General features: G+C 46.9%; 1 protein-coding gene across 8 annotated transcripts in view; it reads left to right on the forward strand.

Annotated features, from left to right (window-relative positions):
- Positions 1 to 21809, forward strand: part of mast2 (microtubule associated serine/threonine kinase 2) — a 641111-nt gene that overhangs the window by 343454 nt on the left and 275848 nt on the right. For 2 of the 8 annotated variants that reach the window (XM_070886834.1, XM_070886837.1), the window contains exon 1: positions 13668 to 14049. The exons of 5 other annotated variants lie outside the window; for them this stretch is intronic. In XM_070886834.1, the coding sequence (XP_070742935.1) occupies positions 14003 to 14049 (47 nt within the window). In that variant the 5' untranslated portion in view covers positions 13668 to 14002. One more of the 8 variants, XM_070886836.1, reaches the window with a different exon arrangement.

The raw sequence follows: 21809 nt of genomic DNA on the forward strand, positions 1-21809 counted from the left end.
ATGGGGAGTATGAAAAGAAACTTACAAGGGATATCAAAATCAATAATTTTTTTTTACAGTTGTATTAGGAAAAAGAGGGTGGTTAGGAGCAGTGTTGGCCCCTTGTAAACTGATAACGGTGATATTGTCAATGATAAGTAAATGGTGGTCATGTTGAATAATTACTTTGCATCAGTATTTACAGTAGAGAAAGAGGCTAGCATGCCAGACATCCCAGGGAAAATAATATTGAATCAGGGACATGGACCCAATAAAATTAACGTAAGTACAATAAAATAACTGTAATGAAGAAAATATTGGCACTAAAGATTGTCAAATCCCCAGCACCAGATGGTTTCCATCCCAGGGTTTTAAAGCAAGTAGGTGAGCACATTGCAGATTCCTTAACTCTTCCAAAGTTCTCTCGATTCAGGAGTTGTTACTTTAGATTGGAAATTTATGCAGGTCACTCCGCTATTTAAGCATGGTGAGAGAGGGAAACCAGGGAATTATAGACCAGTTAGCCTAACATCTGGTGTTAGGAAATAACTGGAGTCTATAATTCAGGATAGGATGACTGAACACCTTGAAAAATGTCAACTGATCAGAGAGAGCCAGCATGGAAAAGGTTCGTCATGCCTGTCAAACCTGTGGACAGGGAATGTCTATGGATGTCACTTCTATGGACCTCCAGATAAGGTCCCTCGTAAGAGACTATTAACTAAGGTCAAAGCCCATGGAATTTAAGGCAAAACGTGGTTAGGAAATTGAGCGGCAGGAGACAGTCGGGATAACGAGCAGGCACTCTAATTGGCAGGATGTGGCCATAGGGATCTGTGTTGGGAACTCAACTATTCACTGTATTTAGTAATAATTTAGATGATGAGATAGAAAGCCATATCCAAATTTGCCGATGACACAGATAGGCAGCATTGCAGGCAGTGTAGGTGAAAGTATAACATTACAAAGTGATATTGATAGAATAAGTTAATGGGCAAAACAGTGGCAAATGAATTTCAATGTAGACATATGTGAGGTCATCCACTTTGGACCTAAAAAGGATAAAACAGGGTACTTTGTCAATGGTGAAAAGCTAAAACAGTGGAGATCCAAAGAGACTTGGGGGTCCAGGTACATAGATCATTAAAATGTTATGAACAGATGCAGAAAATATTTAATAACTCTAATGGAATGCTGGCCTTTATATCAAGAGGACTAGAATACAAGGGGGAAGAAGTTATGCTACAGCTATACAAAGCCCTGGTTAGACCACACCTGGAGTACTGTGAGCAGTTCTGGGCACCCCACCTTAAGAAGGATGCTTTGACCTTGGAGGGTGTGCAGCATAGGTTTACCAGAATGATACCCAGACTCCAGGGGTTAAATTACGAGGAGAGATTACACAAACTAGAACTGTATTGCTTGAAATTTAGAAGGTTTAAGGGGCGATTTGATCAAAGTTTTCAAAATATTAAAGGGAACAGATTGGGTCGATCAAGGAAAGCCATTTCTGCTGATTGGGGAGTCTTGGGCCTGGGGGCGGGGGAAGAGTCTAAAAATTAGAGCCAGACCCTTCAGGAGTGAACTTAGGAAACACTTCTACACACACAGGGTGGTAGAAGTTTGGAACTTTGGATAGATTTTTGTTAACCAAAGGAATTAAGGGATATGGGGAAAAGATGGGTCTATGGACTTTGGTCGCAGATCAGCCGGGATCTCATTGAATGGCGCAACAGGCTTGAGGGGCTAAATGGCCTGTTCCTATAAAAGTGATGCATGACTTATTTAGCTCATCCTTTCTGAAGAAAAAATTACCAATTATTTTCACCAGTGCTGTAGCTCTTTAAGTGAATGGGTCTTCCTGTTGATTCGATCTTGTAAATTTATGTTAAACAGAAAAAGCGAATGTTACTTACATATACTTTGAATTGTATCTCTGAATGTTGACTTTTGTTGTGTTGGCTGATCATTGTTTTATCAAAGGCTAAAACCAGGACTTTTGTTGCCAGTACTGTAGTTGATTCTAGAGTCAGCAGGAGATCTTCATGATGCAACGGCTGGTGCTTTGTGCATCACGATTCACATTGAGTATCTATCTATCTATCTATCTATCTATCTATCTATCTATCGATCTCTCTCTCTCTCTCTCTCTCTCTCTCTCTCTCTCTCTCTCTATATATATATCTATCTATCTATCTCTCTATCTATCTATCTATCTATCTCTCTGTCTATCTCTCTATCTCTCTATCTTTTTCAAAGCTCTTTCACTGCTTCAGGACAAAACACTGAAAAAGGTAAAATAACCCCTGAAGGACATAGCTCATCTAAATTTGATTATTGTACTGTTCAAATATTTGCCTAGTTCTTTTGGTGCTGTAATTCTCTCTTTTACTTCTATTTATTAGTTATTTAGCTTGAAATTTTGGCCTGAGTTTAACACTCTACTAGTTTCAAAGACTTATTATAGCTTCCGTCAACGATTAATACGGTGTGGAGATGATTACAATTGAGGTAATTGTTAATCCTATAGGTCACGCACATCTGCCAGGGAAGATTATTGAAAAAGGTAGGGGACAAGATCCATTTACGAAAGCTGCTCCGAAACCTTTGAAAGAGAGGCACTTTTAAAAACTTGGAAATTGAAACACTCACTTTCAAATAAAGCAGATTTGCCTTTTCTAGCTTTTCCTTATAGCTACAACACCATTTCTGTTTACACACAGAATGATGTGAGAATGAGTGGGGGGAGAAGTGTTGACACTGCAGGAGAGGAAAAGTGAGGAAGAAAACGGAAAAAGGGTGGATTCGAAAGCACAGCTGAAAAGCATCCTTTTTCAGACCAGGAGTGAGGTGTCAGGGATTTAGGGAAAACGTTCAAAAAAGGCAGGGGTCGAATGGCTGAAAAAGGAACTGCCAATGGAGTGGTAGATAAGGATTAAACTAGTATTGGAGGTGCTGAGAGGACATGCAGGAATGTACTGTTGGAAGGGAGTGCTTACATTAATCACTCCACCATTGACAGCTGTGCCTTCAGCTGCCTAGGCCCGAAGCTCTGGAATTCCCTCCCGAAACTGCTCTGACTCACGACCTCTCTTTCCTTCTTTAAGACGCTCCTTAAAACCTAATTCTTTGACCAAGCCCTGTTCTACTATCTCCTTGTGTGGCTTGGAGTCAAATTGTGTTTGCTAATGCTCCTGTGAAGCGCCTTGGGATGTTTTACTACGTTAAAGGCGATATATAAATGCAAGTTGTTGTTGATTTCCTTGTGGGGTGAAGCAGGTGTGATGCAGTATACATCATTGCCAATATATGAACATATGAAAAAGGGAGGGTAGAAAAGACTGGTCCATCTGGCCTGTCCCGTCCCTTCCAGACATGGTGCAGCCGACATGCTCCTTTAACCCACTCCCACCAATCATGCGATCTCCTGGGAGGGGCAAAGAAAGAGGAAGAACCCGAGGCCATTTTAGGAAATAACTATGGGAAATTCCTCTCCAACTCCTGAAGGTGATCAAGCAAGCTCCAGAAAACTGCAGTAACTGATAAGACTAATCATTGCTAGCCCCACTTTCTGGGGTCAGGTTTCGGGCTGCGCGTTGCCACGCCTGATTTCCGCGCTCAAAACAGCGCCGAAAACTTACCTCGGTATTCTCCACTCCCTCAGGTCGATCCAAGCCCTCGGCATGGTGCAGCACAAGCTGTGGGGGGCGGAGCCAGGTCACTGCGCTGAAAACAGTGCTAGGACCTCTGCACATGCGCGCTACAGTGGACGCGCATGTGCAATAGCTCCAGGCGCCTGAAACTGTGTGGGAGGGGCCCGAAGCACGCCGCCCCGAGCCCTGGCCGAATAGGCTCACTGGGGTGGCGAAGATCAGGCTGCACCTCCCTCCTCCAGCTCCTGCTCTGGCTGTGCCTCCGGCTTCCCCCCTGTTCAGCTCACACTCCCTCTGGCTCTCTCACGCCACCCCCCACCCCAACCCCCACACTCCCGCTCCGCTGCCCGATCGCCCCCCTCCGCTGCCCACTCCCCGCCCCTCCCGTTCGGCTCCTGCCCACCGCCCCCACACCCCCTAAGTCTGGTCCGCTCCCTCTTCCTTCGGCGGGCCCCGCCCAAAGTCTTCGGCCCGGCTTCTTCACGTCGGCCGGGCCTGTTCAGCCTACTCCCTCTCCTCTCTCCCCACCCCCTCCCCTCTCCTTTCCCTCCCGTCTTCCTTCCCTCCCGTCTTCCTTCCCTCCCGTCTTCCTTCCCTCCCGTCTTCCTTCCCTCCCTCTCCTCTCCTCTCCCTTCCCTTCCCTCCCTCTCCTCTTCCTTCCCACCCTCCCCTCCCCTCTCCCCTCCACTCCCTCCCCTCTCCTCTCTCCCTCCCCTCTCCTCTCTCTCTCTTATCCCTCTTCCCCCCCCTTCCCTCTCTTTCCCCCCCTTCCCTCTCTTCCCCCCTTTCCCTCTCTTTCCCCCCCTTCCCTCTCTTTCCCCCCTTCCCTCTCTTCCCCCCCTTCCCTCTCTTTCCCCCCCTTCCCTCTCTTTCCCCCCTTCCCTCTCTTTCCCCCCCTTCCCTCTCTTTCCCCCCCTTCCCTCTCTTTCCCCCCCTTCCCTCTCTTTCCCCCCCTTCCCTCTCTTTCCCCCCCTTCCCTCTCTTTCCCCCCTTCCCTCTCTTTCCCCCCTTCCCTCTCTTTCCCCCCTTCCCTCTCTTTCCCCCCTTCCCTCTCTTTCCCCCCTTCCCTCTCTTTCCCCCCCTTCCCTCTCTTTCCCCCCCTTCACTCTCTTTCCCCCCTTCACTCTCTTTCCCCCTTCCCTCTCTTTCCCCCCTTCCCTCTCTTTCCCCCCTTCCCTCTCTTTCCCCCCTTCCCTCTCTTTCCCCCCCTTCCCTCTCTTTCCCCCCCTTCCCTCTCTTTCCCCCCCTTCCCTCTCTTTCCCCCCTTCCCTCTCTTTCCCCCCTTCGCTCTCTTTCCCCCCCTTCGCTCTCTCTCCCCCCCTTCCCTCTCTTTCCCCCCCTTCCCTCTCTTTCCCCCCTTCCCTCTCCCCCCCATCCTCCCCTCTTTCCCACAACCCCCCCCTTCCCTCTCTTTCCCCCCTTCCCTCTCCCCCCCATCCTCCCCTCTTTCCCACAACCCTCCCTCTCCACCCCCCAATCCTCCCCTCTTCCCCCCTCCCCCCCCTCTTCCCCCCTCCCCCCCTCTTCCCCCCCCTTCTTCCCCCCCCTTCTTCCCTCCCCCCTTCTTCCCTCCCCCCCTTCTTCCCTCCCCCCTCCCCCCCCTCCCCTCTTCCCCCTCCCCTCTTCCCCCTCCCCTCTTCCCCCTCCCCTCTTCCCCCTCCCCTCTTCCCCCTCCCCTCTTCCCCCTCCCCTCTTCCCCCTCCCCTCTTCCCCCTCCCCTCTTCCCCCTCCCCTCTTCCCCCTCCCCTCTTCCCCCTCCCCTCTTCTCCCTCCCCTCTTCCCCCTCCCCTCTTCTCCCTCCCCTCTTCTCCCTCCCCTCTTCCCCCTCCCCTCTTCCCCCCCCTCCCCTCTTCCCCCCCCTCCCCTCTTCCCCCTCCCCTCTTCCCCCTCCCCTCTTCCCCCTCCCCTCTTCCCCCTCCCCTCTTCCCCCTCGACTCTTCCCCCTCGACTCTTCCCCCTCCCCTCTTCCCCCTCCCCTCTTCCCCCTCCCCTCTTCCCCCTCCCCTCTTCCCCCTCCCCTCTTCCCCCTCCCCTCTTCCCCCTCCCCTCTTCCCCCTCCCCTCTTCCCCCTCCCCTCTTCCCCCTCCCCTCTTCCCCCTCCCCTCTTCCCCCTCCCCTCTTCCCCCTCCCCTCTTCCCTCCAACCCCTCTTCCCTCCAACCCCTCTTCCCTCCCCTCTACCCCCCTCCCTCCCTTCTACCCCCCTCCCTCCCCTCTTCCCCCCCTCCCCTCTTCCCCCCTCCCTCCCCTCTTCCCCCCTCCCTCCCCTCTTTCCCCCCTCCCTCCCCTCTTTCCCCCCTCCCTCCCCTCTTTCCCCCCTCCCTCCCCTCTTTCCCCCCTCCTTCCCCTGTTCCCCCTGCCTCCCTTCCCTCTTCCCCCCCCTTCCTCCCCTCTTCCCCCCCTTCCTCCCCTCTTCCCCCCTTCCTCCCCTCTTCCCCCCTTCCTCCCCTCTTCCCCCCCTCCCTCCCTTCTCCCCCCTCTCTCCCCCTCCCCTCTTTCCCCCCTCTTCCCCCTCTCCCCCCCTCCCCTCTTTCCCCCCCTCTTCCCCCCCTATCTTCCCCACACCGTGTCTTCCTTCCCCTCCCTCCCCTCTCCCTCTCCCCTCCCTCTCCTCTCTCCTTCCCCCTCCCCCTCTCTCCTTCCCCCTCCCCCTCTCTCCTTCCCCCTCCCCCTCTCTCCTTCCCCCTCCCCCTCTCTTCTTTCCCCCTCCCCCTCTCTCCTTTCCCCCTCCCCCTCTCTCCTTTCCCCCACTCCCTCCCCTCACTGTCAGAAACACAGAGACACACTGACAGAGAGAGACACAGTAGGGGGGTGGGGGGCTGGGGCCTGTCCCAGCACGCTGTTGGAGGGCTCCTGGTGCATTCGGTGAGTAGAAACATAATTATTTATTTATTTTTTTTTAAAAATTATTTTTTATTTTTTTTGTTTGATTTATTGGTTGATTTATTGATTTATTTATCATTTATTATTGATGCCTCTTTATTTGTAAAAGTGATGTGTTTCATGTTTGTAAACTTCCCTTTCTCTCCCCACCACCTCCCCCCGCCATATCTCTTCCCTACGCCTGATTTGTAACCTGCGCCTGATTTTCTAAGTGTAGGCAAGGTTTTTAAAAGCGTACAAAAATCTACACTTACTCCATTCTAGATTAATTTGGAGTAAGTTTTTACTGCCTAAACTTTCAAAACAGGCGTAAGTGGCCGGACGCACACCCTTTTGGAAAAAGAAATCCGTTCCAAAATGAAACTGTTCTAACTGACTAGAACTTGAACAAACTAAATGCCGATAATTGCAATTTCTAAGGTACTCCATTCTAAACCAGTTGCTCCAAAAAAATAGGAGCAACTCAGGCCGCAACTTGACCCCACTCTCTGGAACTAACTCGAGCAATGTTTCTCCCTCCACTCCAAGGTTGCACACCGATTGCGAGGTCCCATGCAGGCCACTTACCAGCTGCCGCCGCTGGAAGAAATATGATGCAAATTTAAAGGGCTCGTGCAGGGAAAAAAAAAGAGGGAACATTGAACTCGGGATGCCGCCTTCTTACAGGAATTCGTCTTGCTTGCGTCTGAAGGCCTGTAGCATTGTCATACTTGCTGCGATCAGTTCCAGAGGTCGCTTTCATTTGGCAAAAAGAATGTATTTTCTAACCTTTTTAACCCAGCTCTACATTTTCTTATTTTGTACTGATTAAAAATGGATAGGCATGAGCTGCAGGAACTATGCCAATTTTGGTTAATGTCCTCTTGAAAAACATCATCGGCACTTGTACCTGATTTCTTCTAACTATCCTGCTTTATGTATGATGCCCAAAAGATCAATTTCATTATTTGCGGTCTTTCGTATTTAAAGAGGGAAGTAAAGTGGAGGAGGAGGTTTTCTTTTAGGAGAAAGCAGTAATCTATTTTGAGATTTTCGTAAAAATGACTTGCAGACGTGAAGACTTAAAGTCAGGTCTCTCTTACTGCTTGCTGGCTGTTCTGGTGACATCTTGCAGCAGCTGCATAGTAAGCACAAGCAGGTGTTTCCTCAAATTGACCTGAGAGCTACTTCAGGGCCATCTGACCCTGACACATCATGCTACAGATTGGGAGTACAGATTTCCCAGTCTTGAGCGTGATAGCAATTGGAAGGCTCTGGAGTAGCGCGCTGTCAGATTTCAAATCACGCTCTTTTTTGTGGATCTGCTCTGGGGCACTTCCTGTTGGTATATCACCAGTGTGACCAAGCCACAGGGAAAACCCGGATGGTCTCCATGCTGGTAAGAACATGATGTTTTTACTGAAACAAAAAAATCTGTACAGACTATGATTTTTTTAATAAAACACAGAGTACTTTGAACAGAAGCTTATAAAGTGTCTGAATAGTTCAATAGAAGGCCCGAGACTTGACACTGCTGTAATGTAGGAAACTGCTGTAATGTAGGAAACACGGCAGCCCATTTGCGCACAAGCAAGCTCCCACAAGCAGCAAAGTGATGATGACCAGACAATCTGTTTTTTGTTATGTTGATTGAGGGATAAATATTGGCCCAGGACACCGGGTTTAACTCCCCCGTTGCACTCCCGAAGATCTCGAGCCCAAGTGGTGTGAGATGGCGTTTGTTGAGGTGCTGTCAATGCCACTCTACTTAAGATTGGGACTTGATTCCAGAGCTGTTTTGCACTGATGTGCTGCCAAAATCTTTACGTCAAGTGAAAGTGATGGTGCAACTGCATCCTTAAACACACTGGCATGAAGAAACATAGACAAATAGGCCCTTCGAGCCTGCACCGCCATTCAATAAGATCATGGCTGATCATTCCTTCAGTACCCCTTTCCTGCTTTCTCTCCATACCCCTTGATCCCCTTAACCCTAAGGGCCATATCTAACTCCCTCTTAAATATATCGAGTGAACTGGCATCAACAACTCTCTGTGGCAGGGAATTCCACAGGTTAACAACTCTGAGTGAAGAAGTTTCTCCTCATCTCAGTCCTAAATGGCCTACCCCTTACCCTAAAACTATGTCCCCTGGTTCTGGACTTCCCCAACATCGGGAACATTCTTCCCGCATCTAACCTGTCCAGTCCCGTCAGAATCTTATGCTTCGATGAGATCCCCTCTCATCCTTCTAAACTCCAGTGAATAAAGGCCCAGTTGATCCAGTCCCTCCTCATATGACAGCCCAGCCATCCATGGAATCAGTCTGGTGAACCTTCGCTGCACTCCCTCAATAGCAAGAATAGAAGTCCTTCCTCAGACTAGGAGACCAAAACTGAACACAATATTCCAGGTGAGGCCTCACCAAGGCCCTGTACAACTGCAGTAAGACCTCTCTGCTTCTATATTCAAATCCCCTAGCTATGAAGGCCAACATACCATTTGCCTTCTTTACCGCCTGCTGTACCTGCGTGCCTACTTGCAGTGACTGATGAACCATGACACCCAGGTCTCGTTGCACCTCCCCTTTTCCTAGTCTGCCGCCATTTCGATAATATTCTGCCTTCGTGTTTTTGCCACCAAAATGGATAACCTCACATTTATCCACATTATACTGCATCTGCCATGCATTTGCCCACTCACCTAACCTGTCCAAGTCACCCTGCAGTCTCTTAGCGTCCTCCTCACAGCTCACACTGCCACCCAGTTTAGTGTCATCTGCAAACTTGGAGATATTAACTCTATTCCTTCATCCAAATCGTTAATGTATATTGTAAAGAGCTGGGGTCCCAGCACTGAGCCCTGCGGCATTCCACTAGTCACTGCCTGCCATTCTGAACAGGACCCGTTTATCCCGACTCTCCGCTTCCTGTCTGCCAACCAGTTCCCTATCCACGTCAGTATATTACCCCCAATCCTATGTGCTTTGATTTTGCACAACAATCTCTTGTGCGGGACCTTGTCAAAAGCCTTCTGAAAGTCCAAATACACCACATCCACTGGTTCTCCCTTGTCCACTCTGCTAGTTACATCCTCAAAAAATTCCAGAAGATTTGTCAAGCACGATTTCCCTTTCATAAATCCATGCTGATTTGGCCTGATCCTGTCACCGCTTTCCAAATGCGCTGCTATTTCGTTCTTCATGATCGATTCCAACATTTTTCCACTACTGATGTCAAGCTAACCGGTCTATAATTACCCGTTTTCTCTCCCTTTTTTAATCAGTGGTGTTACATTAGCTACCCTCCAGTCCATGGGAACTGATCCAGAGTCGATAGACTGTTGGAAAATGATCACCAATGCATCCACTATTTCGAGGGCCACTTCCTTGAGCACTCTGGGATGCAGACTATTAGGCCCCGGGGATTTATCAGCCTTCAATCCCATCAATTTCCCGAACACAATTTCCTGCCGAAGAAGATTATCCTTCAGTTCCTCCTTCTCACTAGACCCACTGTCCCCTTGTACCTTCGGAAGGTTATTTGTATCTTCCTTCGTGAAGACCGAACCGAAGTATTGGTTCAATTGGTCTGCCATTTCTTTGTTCTCCATTATAATTTCACCTGAATCCGACTGCAAGGGACCTATGTTTGTCTTTACTAATCTTTTTCTCTTCACATATTTATAGAAGCTTTTGCAGTCAGTTTTTATATTCCCTGGAAGCTTCCTCTCGTATTCTATTTTCCCCCTCTTAATTAAACCCTTAGTCCTCCTCTGTTGAATTCTAAATTTCTCCCAGTCCTCAGGTTTGTTGCTTTTTCAAGCCAATTTATATGCCTCTTTCTTGGCTTTAACACTATCCTTAATTTCCTTTGTTAGCCATGGTTGAGCTACCTTCCCAGTTTTATTTTTACTCCAGACAGGGATGTACATTTGCTGAAGTTCATCCATGTGATCTTTAAATGTTTGCCATTGTTTATCCACCCTTTTAGTATCGTTTGCCAGTCTATTCTAGCCAATTCACACCTCATACTGTCGAAGTTACCTTTCCTTAAGTTCAGGACCCTAGTTTCCGAATTAACTTTGTCACTCTCCATCTTAATAAGGAATTCTACCATATTATGGTCACTTTTCCCCAAAGGGCCTCGCACAACAAGATTGCTAATTAGTTCCTTCTCATTACACAATATCCAGTCTAGGATGGCCAGCTCTCTAGTTGGTTCCTCAACATATTGGTCTAGAAAACCATCCCTAATACACTCCAGGAAATCCTCCTCCACCGCATTGCTACCAGTTTGGTTAGCCCAATCAATGTGCAGATTAAAGTCGCCCATAATTACTGCTTACCTTTATTGAACACATCCCTTATTTCTAGTTTGATGCTGTCCCCAACCTCACTACTACTATTTGGTGGTCTGTACACAACACCCACTAGCGTTTTCTGCCCATTGGACTTCCGCAGCTCCACCATACCGATTCCACATCATCCAGGCGAATGTCCTTCCTTACAATTGCATTGATTTCATCTTTAACCAGCAATGCCACCCCACCTCCTTTTCCTTTCTGTCTATCCTTCCTAAATGCTGAATACTCTTGGATGTTGAGTTCCCAGCCTTGGTCGCCCTGGAGCCATGTCTCCGTGATGCCAATCACATCGTATCCGTTAACTGCTATCTGCGCAGTTAATTCATCCACCTTATTCCGAATACTCCTCACATTGAGGCACAGAGCCTTCAGGCTTGTTTTTTTAACACACTTTGCCCCTTTAGAATTTTGCTGTAATGTAGCCCTTTTTGTTTTTTGCCTTGGGTTTCTCTGCCCTCCACTTTTACTATTCTCCTTTCTATCTTTTGCTTCTGCCTCCTTTTTATTTCCCTCTGTCATATTAGTTTAACTCCTCCCCAACAGCAGTCGCAAACACTCCCCCTAGGATATTGGTTCCGGTCCTGCCCAGGTGCAGACCGTCCGGTTTGTACGGGTCCCACCTCCCCCAGAACCTGTTCCAATGTCCCAGGAATTTAAATCTCTCCCTTCTGCACCACTCTTTAAGCCACGTATTCATCTGAGCTATCCTGCAATTTCTACTCTGACTAGCACGTGGCACTGGTAGCAATCCTGAGATTACTACTTTTGAGGTCCTACTTTTTAATTTAGCTCCTAGCTCCCTAAATTCGCCTCGTAGGACCTCATCCTGTTTTTTTACCTATGTCATTGGTACCTATATGCAGCACGACAACTGGCTGTTCACCCTCCCTTTTAAGAATGTCCTGCACCCGCTCCGAGACATCCTTGACCCTTGCACCAGGGAGGCAACATACCATCCTGGAGTCTCGGTTGCGGCCGCAGAAACGCCTATCTATTCCCCTTACAATTGAATCCCCTATCACTTTCGCTCTCCCACTCTTTTTCCTGCCCTCCTGTGCAGCAGAGCCAGCCACGGTGCCATGAACTTGGCTGCTGCTGCTCCCTCCTGATGAGTCATCCCCCTCAACAGTACTAAGGGATCCCTGCACTACCTTCCTTGCACTGCTTTTCCTGTTGGACTTCCATTCCCTATCTGGCTTTGTACCCTTTACCTGCGGTGAGACCAACTCACTAAACGTGCTATTCACGTCATTCTCAGCATCGTGTATGCTCCAGAGTAAATCCACCCTCAGCTCCAACTCTGCAACGCGGTCAGTCAGGAGCTGGAGGTGGATACACTTCCCGCACACGTAGTCGTCAGGAACACTGGAGGCGTCCCTGATTTCCCACATGGTACAGGAGGAGCATAACACGTGTCCGAGCTCTCCTGCCTTGAATTAACCCTTAGATACACTTAAATTGGCAACAGCAATGCTAAATGTTATTCACTGATATAGAAAAGAAAAAAGAAAAACTACTTACCAATCACCAGCCAATCACTTACCCCCTTGGCTGTGACGTCACCTTTCTATTTCTTTCTACTTTTTTGCCTTCTGCCTGTCGCTGCACCGGCTGGGCCTCTCGCTGACCCCGGACTCACGCCTCAGCGACGCACCTCCCGACTGCTGAACTCGCGGCCTTTATAGGCCTCTCGCTGACCCCGGACTCACGCATGAATAGTGTATTTACTGAACAGGTTATTAACCAGTGAACAGTTTTAAATGCTTCAGAACATGCCCTGTGATACCATCATCTTGAGGTTAAAAGTCGCAGTCCACATTATTACTTTTTCATGTGTATTATAATGACTTTATGGGGGTGGGGAGAAGTTGTGAGCGAAAATGAGTCTAATTCTTGCACCCGAAAACAATATGTGAAATATTGGGTACACCTGAAAAGTTAGACTTGTTAGCTCTCTCAAACCAGCAGAATTGATTTATCCATTGCTTCTTATGAAAGAAGTTAAATTAAATGGATCTCCTTTTCTGAATGTTGATCCATATCCACATTTGAATAGTGTTCCACCTCAGAAGTGCAGGCCATACTTTTACAAGAGCTGGGACAACAGCATTTTAGTAAGTGCCACTACCTGTTACATTCTGCGCAGCCATGCAGCATGTTGCTTCAGGTCCAAACTCCAATGTCTACAGCTATGCAAAATAACGGCTTAGACCTGGAGTTGAGGGGAGTAAAATAGATTCCTGTGGATTCATGTCACTTTATTCATATAAATAGGACATTGGTTGAAACTTTCATCAACCTCTTGGACTAAGATTGTGCATGTGTTTATTAATTAATTGTTAGTATTTTAATTCATACTTTATGTAGTCCAGCTGTACTGTTACAGGGTACTGGTTTTAAATAGCTGATTTAAAAAAAAAAACATTTGAAGCAGTTTCAGGCCCAACACTTGTTTGCCTGTAAATTTATTTTAGTAAAGGATATGAAAGCAAACAATGTTTTTCAGCAAGTGTGTAATTATATATTTTGGCTTAATTACGCAATCCATAGAAAATCATTAGCTAATCTTGAACAGAATATCAGAGGTGTTACCATAGCTGTGACAACAATTGGCTACTTGAACCTTGCATTTACTCCTCCCCTTCGTCTCTGACTGTTAATAGGATCGTGAAATCTCCTTCATCCCAAATTGCGTTCTCTGTCTGGACAGCAGACTGGATTGATTTGTTTAAAAGTCAATTTGTACTGCCATTCAGGCGGCTGTTCCTTTCTAATTTTAGCTAGAGTTGTTGTGCTGTTGGTGAGTAGACTGGTAGATCCTCTGCATGAGTTGAGGGAATTAGTGAAGTTGGTTCTGTGTCTTAAATGTTAGTGCAGTAGTACATTTAGGATCAGCAGGAATATGATTGTAATTAGAGTGGCAACCTCGTAAAGTGATGGTTGTATTTTTCCAGACATACAATAGGTGGCTCCGATGGTTCGTAAAATATGCTGATTGCCTGTCAGGGTTGAACTAACTTCGTACTGACTGCCCCTATCGCACAAAAAGCAGCTGCCAGTATTTCCCTGAGTGATGTCAGTCTTATGATGGTATTACCAGGACAGCTTAGTTTCTCTGGCTGCGAAGGTGTCGTATAATCCAGCAATGAAGAAGAGACGAGAGAGACCTGGGGCCCCACGCTTGCGGATCCAGTAAGAACTCTGTAAATTTAACACTCAATTGTTTTTTTACACAGTGTTTGCAATATTTTGTGTTGTGTCAAGTGGATTTCGAAAATATTTTGAATATTATCAGCATGACTGGCATGCTACTTAAATAATAATTTTATAAAACAGTTACAAATTGAATTCGTCTGTTAATTTTGTAATCTTGTGGAAGTTATTGTTGATCCTAATACTTTGCAAAACGATGTCCTCTTCAGATAATGAGTGGGCCACACTGTCCTCAATATAAAGTAATTACATTTGTTTAAAGCGTCTTGTAATACTGCAGTTAGCACAGGCTTTGGACTAGAGAAAAATCCTCATTCGTGTTGAAGTTAAGAACAAGTAGGATTTTGACAATGTATTAATCAGGAATTCCAATTTACACAATAAAATTAATTCAAAAAGTTAATTTAAATTACCCTTAAACAATTTATTTTTGAGAAAAGTGTCTTGTCGAATACAACATGGTCCAAGAAAGTTTTTTTTAAAACATAAAGGGACATTAGCTGACCCTCGGGTCAGTGACAGTGAGATCGCTTTATACTTTGTCACTTCTGCCATCACAGTAAGCGCATCTGAAGACGCTCGGATCCATCTGATGCAAAGTGCTGCTGGCAGTAAAGGTTGCTGCCAGCAGCAATTGTAGGTCAGCCTGCACGCACAGGACAATGCTGTCCTTAAAGCTTCCCCTGACCACGGGCAGAATAATATCAAGTGTGTGTTGTTACCAAATTCTCCCCGCACTGTAAACTGGATGAATTTGGCACAAATAACAGTCACCCACTGCGACTTAAGAGGAACAGGAATTTCATATAACTGTCAGGTAGCAAATTAGATATATAACGACCTTGATGTTAGGGAAACCTGCTTTCATCAGATTTAAGTGTAATATAGTTCATCGAAGAGAACAACACAATAATGGAAAAAGATTAACAAAGGACAGTTTTTCCATTCGCTCCTCCCTTTTTGGCGCTCTCTGAAGCAGAGTTGATTTCACAAGACTGTTGTGTTAAAAATTGACCAATTTAAGAAAAAGTTTGGGTTTGTCAAGGTTTTATCAGTCAGTGGTGAGGTGTGTTTTTTTCCAGCTGTGTAAGCACTTCAATACCAGTGGTGGATTTCCAGTAAAATGCACTATTGTAGGACAGTACTAGCTTCCAACTGAATATGTGGTGAGGTTATTTTGAACAGTGGGAAGAAGGGTGAATGCACTGAACTGCAAATATGTAGGCAAATTCTGATTTCAAATGTTTTAAGTGATTATTTGAATTTTATGTCTTTGCTGAAATTTGATAGTTTCAGACTCTTAATTATTGTGTTGCTCACACTCTTCTCCAGTCCGGTCTACTTGATCAAGCTTTTGGTCATCCTTCACAGTAGTGAAATGGCCCTAGTCGAAGTCACAAATGAGTTCCTCCCATGCCGCATCTTGTAAGGACTCCATTCCATTCTCCTTGTTTCTCCGTCTCTGTCGCATCTGTTCTGACGACGTCACCTTCCACACTAGTTCCTCTGACATGTCTTCCTTTTTCCTCAACTGAGGATTTCCCTCCACCGTGGTTGATGTTATGTATGGAGAAGGAGTCAGACTGAACACTGTGAGCTCAAAGTAAAGTGTGACCATAGTCTTTTATTGCAGGTCTCCAGAGTGCCCCTCCAACCTGTGGAATTATAGGATCCCTTGGGACTCCAGAGGATGAGCCCTCTGGTGGCTGTAGAGAGTAAATACAAGTTTACATATACAGCAGTTAACATGGCCCTTGACCGTGTCCGCTCTATGTCCCGCACCTCTGCTCTCACCCCTTCCCCTCCATCTCAGAATCACGTCAGGTTTCCCCTTGTCCTCACCTTTCACCCCACCAGCCTCCACGTTCAACGGATCATCCTCCGCCATTTCCGCCACCTCCAGCGTGATCCTCCCCCCCCCCCCCGCCCCCACCAATCATATCTTTCCCTCCCCTCCCCTCTCAGCATTCTGAAGGGACTGCTCCCTCCGTGACACCCTGGTCCATTCTGCAGTCACCCCAGCAGTCCCTCTCCTTCCCACGACATCTTCCCGTGCAAGCGCAGGAGATGCAACACCTGCCCTTTTACCTCCTCCTCCTGCCCCAAATACTCCTTCAAGGTGAAACAGCGATTTACTTGTACCTCTTTGAAATTAGTATACTATTTTCATTGCTCATGATGTGGCGGTCTCTAAATTGGGAAGACCAAACGCAGATTGGGTGACTGCTTTGCGGAACATCTCCGTTCAGTCTGTAAGCGTGACCCCGAATTTCTGGTGGCCTGTCACTTTAATTCTCTGCTCCACTCCCAATATGACCTCTCCGACCTCGGTCTCCAAACGCAAGCTCGAGAAACAGCACCTCATCTTTCGTTTAGGCACTTGACAGCCATCTGGACTCAACATTGAGTTCAACAATTTCAGACCATAACCTCTGCCCATATTTTGTTCCCTTTCTTTTTTTTTTTAAAACCCCCCCCCCCCCACCCCGCCGATCTTAGGTATTTTTTCCCGCTGATTCCCACAGCAGCTGCTAATTATTCCACCATTCACACCTCATCGTTTTCTAACTTCTGCCATTATTATCTTAAGTTGGCTCATCATCCCTTTTGTCTCTCAAATCCTGTCTTTCACCCTAACACAGACCTTTCCTTTCAGTTCTTTCTTCCCCTCCCCCTTTCAGTGCTCCTTAAGAATGTGTTAATTTCAAACTTTCAACAGATCTGACGAAGGCTCATTGACCTGAAACGTTAACTATCCACAGATGCTGCCTGACCCGCTGAGATTTCCAGCATTTTCTGTTTTTGTCACAAATGACATGCTGTGTGACTGTTATAGTGGTGTTTTATCCTTTCTGTCTTCAATGTTTGTTACAGTTCACCACACTATCCTCCGTCTTTTTAAAAACCTTTTCAAATCTCAACTTTTTGACCAAGCTTCATGTCATCCTCCTAACCTTCTCCACCTATGTCTCCATGCTTTTTTCGTATTTCCTACTATTTTTTTCTGGCCTTGGCATGTCATGTTTTCAATGCCTCGGGTTGTTTGTAGTAATGATGGGGGTCAAAATCATGTTGACGCTCGGCAATTATAATCATATTAGCATACAGTTTGCTAATTTGAAATAAGATAATAGGTGGCTGAATGTTTTATTCATCTATTTGGTTCTGCTATGGGCATACTCATTTTTTGCCTATCCTAATAACAGGTCTATGGTATTGGCTCAGAATTTCCAGTTGGGGTTGCAACAACACTAATGTATTGGCTCATTGAGCTCTAACTCTTTCAACAAAGAAAGCCCACTTACAGATGTCAGCAAAGTATATGAAGGCTGCTTTTAAGGGATTTTCAGCTTTACAGCACTAACTTGACCACAGTATGATTTACGCTGATAAAGAACTTGACTTCAGAGCACTTGGACCCAAAATTACTCGTTTAGTGAAAACAGTGTGAATGCTTATTAAAGACCCACAAACAAAACTGTGAATTCGTATTTTGAAACATGCATTGTCTAAAATTTCATGTCCCTGATGCATAAATGTTTCACTGTTATAATGTGTGCCTTTATATCACTACCATTGCTTAGTGCCAGAAAATTAATTTGGTTTTCTTCCACGTCAGTTAGCACCCGTTCACAGCCCTCTGCGTACACCAACAAATCGAAGGAACAAGACGATCTCCTTGTACACATTACTCACGTTCAAAAAGTATCACCACTGGTCAACACTCATCATGCCAGATGAAATGTATAGTACTTGACCTCATCTCTGTCATCTGGAGGAAGGAAAGCATGCCGGGAGATCTCCGAGATGCAGTGATTGTGACCATTTTTTTAAAAGGGGACAAGTCCGACTGCGGCAACTACAGGGGAATCTCCCTGCTATCAGTCACTGGGAAGGTTGTCGCCAGAGTTCTCCTCAACCGTCTTCTCCCTGAGCCCCTCCCGGAATCACAGTGCGGATTTTGTCCCCTACGGGGCACAACGGACATGATCTTTGCAGCGCGACAGCTACAGGAAAAATGCAGGGAGCAGCGCCAGCCCTTGTATATGGCCGCCTTCGATCTTACAAAGGTCTTTGACACTGTCAACCGTGGGGGTCAATGGAGCGCCTCCTCCGTTTCGGATGCCCCCAAAAGTGTGTCAACATCCTTCGCCTGCTTCATGACGATATGCAGGCCGTGATCCTTACCAACGGATCCATTACAGACCAAATTCACGTCCGGACCAGGGTCAAACAGGGCTGCGTCATTGCTCCAACCCTCTTCTCAATCTTCATCGCCGCCATGCTCCACCTCACAATCAACAAGCTCCCCGCTGAAGTAGAACTAAACTACAGAACCAGTGGGAAGCTGTTTAACCTACGCCGCCTCCAGGCCAGGTCCAAGATCACCACAACCTCAGTCGTTGAGCTACAGTACGCGGACAATGTCTGCGTCTGCGCACATTCTGAGGCTGAACTCCAGGATATAGTCCAATGTATTCACTGAGGCATATGAAAGCATGGGCCTTACGTTTAAACTCTGGAAGACAAAGGTCCTCCACCAGCCTGTCCCCGCCACACAGCACTGCCCTCCAACCATCAAGATTCACGACGCGGCCCTTGACAACGTGGACCATTTCCCATATCTCGGGAGCCTCATATCAGCAAAGGCAGACATTGATGTGGAGATTCAACATCGCCTCCAGTGCGCCAATGCAGCCTTCGGCCATTTGAGGAAAAGAATGTTTGAAGACTTGGCCCTCAAATCTACCACCAAGCTCATGGTCTACAGGCTGCAGTAATACTCGCCCACCTGTATGGATCTGAGGCATGGACGATGTATAGAAGGCACCACAAGTCGCTGGAGATATATCACCAACAATGTCTCCACGATCCTACGCATCTCCTGGGAGACAGGTGCACCAACAGCATTGTCTTCGTCCAGGCTAACATCCCCAGTATTGAGGCACTGACCACTCTCGATCAGCTTCACTGGGCAGGCCACATAGTTTGCATGCCAGATACGAGACTCCCTAAGCAAATGCTTTATGCGGAGCTCCGTCATGGTAAACGAGCCAAAGGTGGGTAGCGGAAGCGTTACAAGGATATCCTCAAAGCCTCCCTGGTAAAGTGCGACATCACCACTGACACCTGGGAGACCCTGGCCGAAGACCGCCCGAGGTGGAGAAAGTGCATCCGGGAGGGCGTTGAGTTCTTAAGAGTCTCAACGCAAAGAGCGTGAAGAGGTCAAGCGCAGACAGTGGAAGGAGCGTGCGGCAAACCAGCTCCACCCACCCCCTCCCTCGACGAATGTCTGTTCCACCTGCGACAGGGTCTGTGGCTCTCATATTGGACTGTTCAGCCACCAGAGAACTCATTTTGGGAGTGGAAGCAAGTCTTCCTTGATTCCGAGGGACTGCCAGTGATGATAGTACTTGTAATTGGCAGCTAATGGTGGTTGATGGGCTCAGTATAGAATCATAGAATGGTAATAACACAGAAGGCGGCCATTCGACCTGTCAAGAGCACTTCAGCTATTCCCACTCCCCCCACCCTTTCCCTGTAATCTTGCAATTTTTTTTTCTTCGGGTACTTATCCAGTTCCATTTTGAAAGTCACAACTGAGGCTGCCTCCACCACCCTTTCAGACAGTGCACTCCAGATCCTAACCACTCACTGCGTAAAAAGGTTTTTCCTCATGTCGCCTTTGGTTCTTCTGCCAATCACCTTAAATCTGTGACCCCTGGTTCTCGACCTTTCTGCCGATTGGAACAGTTTTGCTCAATCTATTATGTCTACACCCCTCATGATTTTGAACACCTCTATCAAATCTCCTCTCAACCTTCTCTGCTCGAAGGAGAACAACCTCCGCTTCTCCGGTCTATCCACATAACTGAAGTCCCTCAGCCATAGCACCATTCTCATAAATCTTTTTTGCACCCTCTCTAAGGCATTCATATCCTTCGTAAAGTGCAGTGCCAAGAATTGGACAAACTACTCCAGTTGAGGCTGAACCAGTGTTTTATAAAGGTTGATTATAACTTCCTTGCTTTTGTACTCTCTGCCTCTATTTATGAAGCTCAGGATCTTGTATGCTTTTTTAAACCACTTTCTCAACCTGCCCTGGCACCTTCAATGATTTCTGCACATACACCGCCAGGTCTCTCTGTTTATGCACTCCTTTAAAATTGTATCCTTTGTTTATATTGCCTCCTCTTGTCCTTCCTACCAAAATATATCACTTCGCACTTTGTGTTAAATTTTATCTGTCACGTGTCCGCCCATTCCACCAGCCTATCTATGTCCTGGTGAAGTCTATCACAAACCTCCTCACTGTTCACTATACTTCCAAGTTTTGTCATCTGCAAATTTTGAAATTGTTCCCTGTACACCCAAGTCCAAGTCCTCAAGAAAAGCAGTGGTCTTTATACTGACCCCTGAGCAACGCCACTGTGTACCTTCCTCCAGTCCGAGAAACAATCGTTCACCACTACTCTTTGTTTCCTGTCACTTAGCCAATTTCGGATCCATGCTGCCACTGTCCCTTTTATTCCATGGGCTTCAACTTTGCTGGCAAGTCTATTATGTGGTACTTTATCAAACGCCTTTTGGAAGTCCATATACAACAACGACAACTTTTATTTATATCGTGCCTTTAACCTAGTAAAACATTCCAAGGCGCTTCACAGCAGTGTTACAAGACAAAACAGATAAATTTGACATCGAGCCACAAAAGAAGAAATTAAGGCAGATGACTAAAAGCTTGGTTAAAGAGGTAGGTTTTAAGGAGTGCCTTAAAGGAGGAAAGACAGTTAGAGAGGCGGAGAGGTTTAGGGAGGGAGTTCCAGAGCTTGGGGCCCAAACAGCTGAAGGCACGGTCACCAATGTTTGAGCAGTTGTAATGAGGGATGTTCAAGAGGGCTGAATTTGAGGAGTGCAGACATCTTGTGGGGTTGTGACGCTGAAATGCATTAGAGATAGGGAGGGGCAAGGCCATGGAGTGATTTGTGAACAAGGATGAGAATTTTGAAATCGAGGCGTTGTTTAACTGAACGCCAATGTAGGTCAGAAAGCACAGGGGCGATGGGTGATCGTGACATCAACCGCATTTCCCGTATCAGCCCTCTGTTACCTCATCAAAAAACACGATTTGCCTTTCACAAATCCGTGCTGGCTTTCCTGAATTAGTCCAAACTTGTCCAAGTTATTTTTGTCCCGGATTATCGTTTCTAAAAGCTTCCATGCTACCGAGGTTAAAATGATTGGTCTATAATTGCTGGGTTTATCCTTGCACCCTTTTTTGAACAAGGGTGTAACATTTGCAATTCACCAGTCCTTTGGCAGTACCCCCGTATCTCATCATCATTGGCAGTCCCTCGGAATCGAGGAAGACTTGTTTCCACTCTTAGAATGAGTCCTGAGGTGGCTGAACAGTCCAATACAAGAGCCACAGTCCCTGCCACAGGTGGGACAGACAGTCGTTGAAGGTAAGGGAGGGTGGGACAGGTTTGCCGTGCGTTCCTTCCGCTGCCTGCGCTTGTTTTCTGCATGCACTCGGCAATGAGACTCGAGGCGTTCAGCGCCCTCCCGGATGCACTTCCTCCACTCAAGATGGTCTTTGACCAGGGACTCCCAGGTGTCAGTGGGATGGCGCACTTTATCAGGGCGGCTTTGAGGGTGTCCTTGTAACATTTCCTCTGTCCACCCTTGGCTCGTTTGCCATGAAGGAGTTCCGAGTAGAGCGCTTGCTTTGGGAGTTT

Source organism: Pristiophorus japonicus, chromosome 8, assembly GCF_044704955.1.
Source record: "Pristiophorus japonicus isolate sPriJap1 chromosome 8, sPriJap1.hap1, whole genome shotgun sequence".
Lineage (NCBI taxonomy): Eukaryota > Metazoa > Chordata > Chondrichthyes > Pristiophoridae > Pristiophorus > Pristiophorus japonicus.